Source organism: Pagrus major, chromosome 15 (assembly GCF_040436345.1).
Source record: "Pagrus major chromosome 15, Pma_NU_1.0".
NCBI classification, from domain to species: Eukaryota; Metazoa; Chordata; class Actinopteri; order Spariformes; family Sparidae; genus Pagrus; species Pagrus major.
Window position 1 is genome coordinate 21,509,917 of NC_133229.1, and position 9,665 is coordinate 21,519,581.

A 9,665-nucleotide genomic window follows, 5' to 3' on the forward strand; every position below is an offset into this window, starting at 1 on the left:
TTCACTATTTTGTGGCTTGAAAATCTTTTTTCAATCTTTGAATAAGTTGGGGGAAAAGTGCATTGAGACCCTCTGAATTACTTGAATCAGATATCAATTAAATCCCCCTAATTTAATGTATTTATTTATTTATTTTTACTCTTTTTACTGTTGTTTCTGTTTATTTGTTGCTATTTTTTTTCTCTTGTTCAAATGTGCTGCTTGGAAATACTATGAGGTATGTTCAACAATAAAGCCTAAATAAAGATAGATAAAGAAAACAAAACCTATCAAGATTTTGACACCATCCAGACAAAATAAAAATCTGTATTTACTTTTGGGGAAACTGGATATTAAAAGCGGTAAATACAGCATTTCTTCTGTGTCAGAGCCTGAGGGAAAGCGAGCATAGAAATAGGTGAAACTCTACTAAGCCTCTGCCTCTCTCTCTTTTATCATATACAAACAGTTATCAGAATTATTAAACCATGTACAACCAGGTGAGGCACATTTGAATGTGAAATGAGGGCGAGAACAAAATGTTACACAGCTTTTGTTTCCGCCCGGTTCATTTCAGAGTGGAACGTACCGGAAGTCATCGTTCCATAGCTTTGCGACGCGCTACAAACAGCTGTGAATATTATTTACCTCGCTCCTGAGCTCACTTTGCTCTGAAATCTTTTATCAAGTGAGTATTATGTTCATTTTAAAGCTGCATTATCAATTAGAAAGACACATTTAGCTAAAACGTCAGCCTAAGTTACGGTTTAAGGGAGACTTTTTTGAGCTAATAGCAGCTAGCTAACCTCACGTTACTGTTAGCCAGGAAGCTATTGAAAACAACGTTAGCATGCTAGCTGTTTCTTCGAAGAAGCTCTTAACGATACTTAAAAAAAGCATTTCGAAGTGAGGGAGCAGGTTAGTTTTATTTGACGGTTATATTTAGAGAGTAGCTGGCTTGTAGATACATTTATAATGACTGAGCTCGACATGTGGATGTTTGTTTTAAAGTAACTAACCAGTAGCGCCGAGATCGAAAAGTGGCCGAAGGTATGTCAATTGCTCCTCAGCGGTATATGCCGATCCCTGGACTGGTATACAGCTAATAAAGAAAAAAGGATATTATATGGGATATTTTCTGACAACTAGTAGTTTTACTGTTTACTGTTTTACTTCTGGCTTATTGTGATAAGAAAGTGGTGATCCAGCATATGAGCATTTGAGTATTATACAGGCTAAATTTGGGTATACGTCTATTTGGTTGATTCATCTTTTTCTTTATTAGCGTCTTATTCCGGTGTCGTGCCAATGTAGGTATCCCCGACAGAAACTGTTTCCCCTGGCCGCGGGAGCGCGCATTCATTCAGCGAAGGCGGAAACAGCGCCGCGCTTGCTTTCACCCAAGTAAACTAAAACTAACAACAATTGCATTGTTTAATTCAATGTTCATTGGCACGACACCGGCCATTCAAAGTACAGTGAACATGATACATAATATGCCACAATGGTTAATGTTCTGTAATATAGATTTTATATGAAGTAATGCATTATTGTGTTCTCCTATTAAGAAAAACCTGTCAGTAAGTATGGTTTGGTTGGTTGGCTCAAAGTTTCTGCCATCGATTAGTCAGACTGGCTATAGTGGATGGGATAAGATTAGTCATGTTAGCTGAGGCTAACTCTTTCATTAGCTTTGAGTAGTTTATAACAGTCGTTCAATGGCATAACAGTCTCAAACAGCACATACTGCCATGTGTCGGTGGAATACCACTGGCATAACAGCGGCATACCACTCCAAGGATCGGTATATACCGCTGAGCAGCAATTGACATACCTTCGGCCACTTTTCGATCTCGGCGTTACATGTAACTAACGCAACAGTCGCTTTTAAGGCTTAAAATTCACCCAGGGAATATTTTATTCTCGTGTCTGCCTCTGGTTGAATTCACATTAATTAAAAAAAACACAATACATTCTTACTCGTGTCTTCCTTCTCTGTCCAGAGCCGCTGGGACTTTCATCTGAGCGATCATGACAGACAGATACAACATCCACAGTCAACTGGAGCATCTTCAGTCGAAGTATATCGGCACAGGACACGCCGACACCAGCAAGTGGGAATGGCTGGTCAACCAGCACAGAGACTCTTACTGCTCCTACATGGGACATTTTGACCTGCTCAACTACTTCTCCGTCGCTGAGAACGAGAGCAAAGCGCGTGTCCGCTTCAACCTGATGGAGAAGATGCTTCAACCATGTGGACCGCCTGCAGACAAACCTGATGATGCCTAGACCACACTGGAGTGAGCGGTGGATTTTGTTTTTCCAGGATGTTTTTGTAGGATTTTTATCGTCGGACATACAACTCGATTTTCCGCCTACCATGTTACCTAAAATTTTGACCATAACATTAACACTGAGCAGCAGCTTTGTATGACCCTGCCAACACTGAATGGACTGTACACTTACACAACATAAGACTCCAGCTGGTGTCAGATCTTTACATGAAACAGGGTTTCTTGTTCTGTGCGGCTCTGCAGCTTTCAGGGAAATTAGCTGCAAAGTTGAGAGCACAACTGGAGAAGATAACCATGAACATGTACAAGTGTCCTGTCATCTGTCAAGTAATTGTATTAACTGATGGAGCTGTATTCTCGATTGAAGTTTGTTTTGATATGATTAAAAAAAAATGTCTTTCTCTATGTTGGTATGTTCACATCAGGACTTTTACATTTGACGGGTCAGATTAAACGTCATAATTCTAAAACTGTCTTAAAATTTAATCACAAGGAGCAACTCTTAGTACGAGGAAGCTCTATGAACGCTGCCTCTGGTGTCAGGATGATTGCAAAGGCAGTAGCATGAAATTCACATATTCATACTCACTCGCTTCAATCACTCAGTAATCTCATTTACTGTATGGAAGCATTACATTTTTTATGATTACCCACTTGTCCAGCTTCTTCCTTTTAATTTGTCAACGGTTTGTAGATTTCATCGGTGACATTAAGAGAACAAATCAGGCAAATTCCATTGTATGAATACTCAGTAGATTGAATATGGTACAGATATATTGCATTAGATTTATTATATTGACAAAAAATAGGAGCACCAGCTTCAGCACAAACATTAAATCAAAGTTTTACTGTAATATATGCTAAGAAATAATTTTCCAATGACATCTATGTTTTCCAATAATTTTAAAGGTCAGTTCAGAAAATGTAAACTTCAAGCTGAAACGTCAAGAACCTATACCAGTGGAAAGCCTCTCGGCTGCGTGTATGTCCTGCACAGCTGTGTATTTAATATGTTTGGCCTTGCAGATTCAGCTGTTGTCCACCTACACAGTCTCTCACACATGCACCGCGTTCAGGCACACACACACATTTGTGCCCAATCATCCACCCACACATTTGAGTGCACACAGATTGGCTGTGCATGACTTTTAACTCAGGCGGCTACATGTACCTTACTTTGTCTGATTGTCAGGTAGATGATTACAATGTCACTCAAATGAAGGGAAAGAATCACACGTTCTGAAGAGGTGACGGATTCTCATATTATGTTCACGGTTGATAGAAGAAGTGATAGCAGGTCTGCAAATCAATCCCTTAAGCAGTCACACCAGTTTAAAAACAAAGCAAAAAGAATAATTCCAGGTGTTGAATTTGAATCAGGAGTGCCAGTTTGATATACTGACAGATAGGAGAAAATGTTTTTTATCATGCAAACTGCCTCCGGGTGGTTAAAGTAGAAGAGAAGTTGGAAGCTGCAGTTGGTACAAAACCTTTGTCTGGGATGAAGTGGGCAGCAGGCAGTGAGATGTGCGACTGAATAAAAGAACAGCAGGCGCTGCGTATTGACTTGCTGACTTCAGGTGATTTATCGGAGCTTACTGCCGGCCAAATTCACAGACACAAATACAGACACTTGGTGGGAGAGGATGCTAAGCATGACTCATTGTTGGACTGAGAGACAAGTCAGTGGGTGCCAAGGAAGTTCTTGTAATGCGCATCAGGTCCGCGTGAGTGTGTGTTGGAGGGTTTCTTCGTGGGGTAAGTCCTTGCCATCTGTCCTCGCTGTGAGTCGTGGAGACGGCGCTGCCAAGTCAGGCGTGAGAGCAACGTGGGGTGCGCCGTCAGACACACAAACACACACATTGAACACTCGCATAAACTGCTTGACTTGCTCCCCGAGACACGAGCACACAAATAGACGTCTGCTCCTCAGTTTCCAGCTTCATCAGTGGACCTTTTTTATCTATCATTAAGGCTCGCAGGTGGGTGTCCTTTGATTTGGCAGTTGTAACAACCATTTTGTGGGTGAAGCACTCTGAAGCAGTCATTTTCTTTTCTCAAAAGAAGAAAAGAAAAAATGGAAACAATTATTGATAATCTACTGAGAAAATCACAGCAGATAGGAGGATAATGATTGAATAGGCAGCTGGGATCTCCACCTTGAAGAAGATTTGATCATTGAATGGTTCATTTAGCATGGTGAGAAAGATTGAAGGCTTTTATTTGGCACATAAAATACGTCTTTACTGTACAAATACATGAAGTCATTGCTTGATGTATTGAACCTCTGAAGGTGTGGTTTCGCGCAGAGAAATCCATTCCTTCCTTGGAAAAACAATTTGACTTGTCACTTTCCCTTAGTTGAGGCCATGGTTCCCACGATCAAAATGCCACTTATGCTGCATTCATGTGCTCCTCAGATGGTCCTATTTCCTGGGTTGAGAAGTCGTTCAACTCTGCAATTCGTGTACCAAAATTTCCTCTGACTCTCCAAGTTGTTGTTCTGACTTGAGAGGGCATTCACATGAATTTTCCCAGTCTGAAAAATATTTTTCTGATAATTCTGATAGCACATTAACGCACAATTAGTCAGCAATATTATGATTGAAACTTGAGGCACAGCCATATTTATAGGAGGTGAACACTGTCTGCAAGTGAGCGAGCCTCCAATGACTCAACCAAATCCTCCCGTCTGATTGCACGCTTCAATGGAAGCGATACAAAGTTGGTCAAAACACAAATTTGCTTAAATTTGATTGTAATAGAGCAGGATCTTAAATGCATCGTCTTCAGCCTGTCAAAACATAACTGTGTTTTTAAATGTTTCTGAATCACTCAAACTTTGATTATTTTCATCTTTATATAAAAATATGAAAGGTTTTCATTGTGGTCTAAGACCTTGTATACGTTTTATGCTATAATTCCCTTTTTCAGACACTCTTATCGTGTTTCCATAAAGCAAAATGGAAAAACTGTGGAACAGCTTGCTCTGTTATGTCAATTCCTTCTGGAGTCTTTCACAATGACTATAAATACTGTGTCCTGCCTGCCTGCCTGCCAACACACACACACACACACACACACACACACACACACACACATACATCCGCTATACATAGGCCATAAAGTCTCTCACAGTACAGGGACATAAAAACTGTTCTGCACACTCATAATACACATCCTGTATTTGCAGTAAAAACTGCTTTGATTAAGTTCTGGAAGTTAATGATTGTATATCAAATGAGACGAATAAAGATTAATAAAGCCTTGAGGGTGTCTAGCAGGCAGATGCAGCTTAATATTTACAGATAAAATGTCTTTTATTTTCGCTACATGTATTCGTCGCAAATGAATATGAAACACTTTCAATAATGCACAGTTTTGTCATTGTGAGCATGCTGCCATGTCATTGCCACTGAGCTCAGTGCACTGCAGTACGGCCTCACTGAGCTGCTGCATTTGCTATACGGACTCTAGTCTCAGTTTATGCTGCCCTATAATGTCTTTGCATTGTTCATTTGAGCGCTTGATATCAGCAACATGAAGTCCAGTGTATAGATGTTGTATGAAAGAAGCAGTTTCCCTGTGTTTGCTCCATTCAGGCTTTAGTTTGATGGTTTTAGTCATAAAAAACAGCTTTTTGGTCCGTGGCCAGGCGGAGCGACGGGGCACAGCCACTTCAGCTGATCAAAGTCGGGTACAGAGCTGGACCTTCTGGAGGAATAAACACCCGGAGTCACATCAGATTCTGCTCTGATCTCCGATGGGAGGAGAGCTCAGAGATCACTTTTGAACTTTTGTGATTAAAAAGTGGATTTAACTTCACTCCTGTTTATCAACCTGACTGCAACAGCGAGCCTTGGAGGTGACCTCTGTTGTTGGGTGTTTATGTTCTGTGATGTAGACTGCTGCCTGGAGCTGGACGGGAAACTTACTTTACTTCATAAACATAACCTTATGGAAAGGAGAGGGGGAAAAGAGAAGTGAGAACCAGTGTCTCTGGTGAGTGCTGAATTTAGTGTGAGTTGACTTGTTTAAATTTAAACAGGTCAACTCACACTGTACTTTGCTCATTAGCCGTCAGTTAAGTAATCGGGCTGTTTGGGGTGAATAAACACCGAACACAAATAAAAACCAATAAATCCTTGGTCAGCCTCGCTTCGCTGGGGGCGAACAGGCCATTAAACAATCACCATTGTTGAAGAAAATCTATCTTGAGTAATGTTGGCGGTTTCTCTGGGTTTGAACATCGTTGCGATAATCTAAGCACACAATTAAAGAAAATATAAAACAAAGGTCTAGTCGCTGTTAGACATTTTAATGCATACATCGTATATCTTTCAATAGACTAGATCATTCTCAAAGAACATTTTATTATTGGACAATTTATCATAGACAGTTTCTAGTTCCAGAATTAATAATCATTTTGGATGTACAGAACTTTTCCCATTTCACTTTGTTTTCTAGTCCTCGGAGGCACTCAAGCTGACACCCACGGAGGAAAGATCCTTCTGGTTTTAACTCTCTTTTGATGGCGAGACTCCATCACGGCGTGCCTGAACCTCTGACAGCCCTGCGCCCACTGAATCGATCTGATCTCGCATCGCAGCTCATTATCACCTCACCTCTGCGACCCCTCAGGCTGCTGCAGTGTCTCGTGGTCGAGGCAATTAATTCTTCACATGTGCCTTTAAAAAGCCATAGATAAACTGGAAGCTGCATTAGCTTTGGTGTGTGCTGTTTTGAAATGGTTCGTGACACCTTTAAGAGCCACTCGGTCTTTCTGTGTTAATGCTGATTCGGCTCCTTTGGCTGATAGTTTGCATCTGCTCTCTCCTCTGATTACACAGGAGCTCAGCCAAACGGTGAAAAGGTCCAGGAAGCACATTCGCCCTCGACAAATATGAATCCTCCCACAATCCAATTATCTCTGCTCTTCTCTACCACCCACCTGCTTCATCCATCTATCTGCCTCAACTCTTCCTCTCCATTGTTCTCCTCCACTAAACTCTTCACTCTCATCTTCTTCACACCCCCTCCTCCGGTCCCTATCGCTCCCTCCTTTTCTCCCACTTTTTGTTCCCTCTTTCTTCCTTCATCTCTACTGCTCAGACACCGGTGAAGTGGAAACCTCAAAGATTAAAAGCACAAGTATTGACTCCTCAGCAGACAAACACATGAATATTTCCTGTGAAGAATGCAGCAGTGCTTGTCCGGCATCATTTTCTCGAACTAAATGCAAACAGAAATCCTGAGGAGTAATGGCAATGGAAAAAATGGGGGCCACCAACTGTATGTGGTGGGGCACCAGCACACAGAAAGTCGTGATGTTTTTATAGTGAACTGGAAGGACTTTATCATGTTTTCTCCAGTGGAAGGGAACCCTAGAGGGCACTTTATCCCGTTTTCTCCACTGGAAGGGCACCATAGAGGGCATTTTATCATGTTTTTCGTGCTCAAAGGGCACCCTAGGGGGCACTTTATTGTGTTTTGTCCACCAGAAGGACACACTAGAGGGCACTTTATCACGTTTTTCCCACTCAAGGGCACCCTAGAGGGCATTTTATCATTTTTTTCGTGCTCAAAGGGCACCCTAGAGGGCACTTTATCCCGTTTTCTCCACTGGAAGGGCACCCTAGAAGGCACTTTATCACGTTTTCTCCACTGTGAGGAAACCCAAGATGGCACTTTCGCTGCTTTTTTTTCTTAACATTGGAGCTCTGAGTCAATCAGTCCTCTGAAGAGGAAAGTTAATGAAGGCTGGACCTTTATGACAAAGTACTTAATGAGTTAGAAGCAGTTTTATTGCCTTGTAATCACATTTGGTTAACAAATCTGATGTCTTTTTTTAAATAAAGGTTATAATCCACATCAATCACTTCACAATCACCTTTTCATAAAAGCGCAAAAAATTGACAGCTGATTTGGTTTCACTTCGTGAAATATTTTTAACCTTTGCTTCATTGTGCAAAGAAAGCAAGTGATTGGAGAAGTTGAATGACTATAATACGAGCAGTACAGAGTGGAATAAAGCCTCTAATAATCATCCTTTTGTGTCCTCACGGACTATTAAGCTGATGATTAATATCCACTCTTTTTCAATTGTGTAGAAGACCTGCATTACAGCGGAGACCTCCAGGCAGTGTGCCAGGGACAAAGCTGCCTTCCCATCACGCCTGGGAAACTTAATTAACGTGGGGTGAGTGTGACTCACTTTCCGGGAGAAAAAAAAAAGAGAAAACTTTTTGGAGAAGACTTTGAAAAAGAGGCTCAGTTTAGATTGGTTTAAGTTCAGGTGGGAAAAGTGTGGCCGTAGCGGATTTCAGAGCAAAGCCCAAGATAAAGGTGAGGATTTACGGGGTGAGTGTTTGTCCTCACAGGTAGAAGAAATGTGTCTGTTTGTGAGAGCAGGAGGTTTATGATCGCTGTGGTCGAGCAGGGCATCTTCAGGACATAAACACCAGCTGCTGCAGGTGTCTCGCTGTCCTCCTTTGCTCCGTAAAACCAATTATCACCTCAGTCAGAATAATATAAATACAGTCGACAAGTGGGTGTACATCATGAGCAAATCAAAAACTTCAGTTTGTACCCTCCCTGTCGCCGAGGTCAAGCTGGAGCCCACGTGTGCTGTAAAATCAATCCAAAGCCAGCAAGTTATCAAATAAGGACTTTAAAGTTGAACGTAAGCCCCACTGGTGATTCACGTCTTTCCCATCATCTCTATCTCTGTGATCTCTTTTCGCCTCTCCTCGTCCCTTGTCCCCCTCAATCTCAGTTCTCATTTCCTCGTCCTCTCCTTAAGAACCAACTCCATTATGCCCACATCCTCTTTAAAAGCTTGAGGCTGGTGCTCTGGGCTGAAAGTGGATACTTTAATGGCCATTCCCATATAAATAAAAAGAACACACTCGGTCAATGCACTCTTAAGACCACGAAATCCTTTGTGCAGTCGAGCATGAGGTCAACAAACAACATTCACAGAACTTGCATTCATCTGTAATATTCATCAGAAATCTATTTGGCAAAATGTTGTTTTAATGGCACGGCAGAGTAATGCGGTTCATCTCTCAGTCCTGCCGTCAGATTGTGTTTGCATATTGCAGACTGAGGTGCATTTGAATATTGACTCCCTGCCCGGGAAGCAGCTATTAGGGTTACTGGAATCGTCTTATTTTGCATTTGTCAAATTAAACTGACAACACGCAAAGGATACGAATGGACTAGAGTCCCCGCCCTTGGTTTTATTTGTCGGCAACCGGGCCACAAGTGTGAAAAGACATGGGAGGAGAACCATGAGCAGATTACCAGATTAGCCAGTGTTGACATCTTATTTTAACTTCACTGTACAGGGTCACTGTCTACGTTACGTCTACTGTCTGAAACATGATT

The 9,665-nt window shown here is 41.6% G+C and overlaps 1 protein-coding gene across 1 annotated transcript; it reads left to right on the forward strand.

The window, feature by feature from the left end:
- Positions 1-576: 576 nt before the first annotated feature.
- On the forward strand, positions 577-2,681 carry sf3b5 (splicing factor 3b, subunit 5). The gene is made up of 2 exons (XM_073481984.1): positions 577-667; positions 1,983-2,681. The coding sequence occupies exon 2, from the start codon at positions 2,011-2,013 to the stop codon at positions 2,269-2,271; it is 261 nt and encodes an 86-aa protein (XP_073338085.1). The 5' UTR covers positions 577-667; positions 1,983-2,010; the 3' UTR covers positions 2,272-2,681.
- The last annotated feature ends 6,984 nt before the right edge of the window (positions 2,682-9,665 follow it).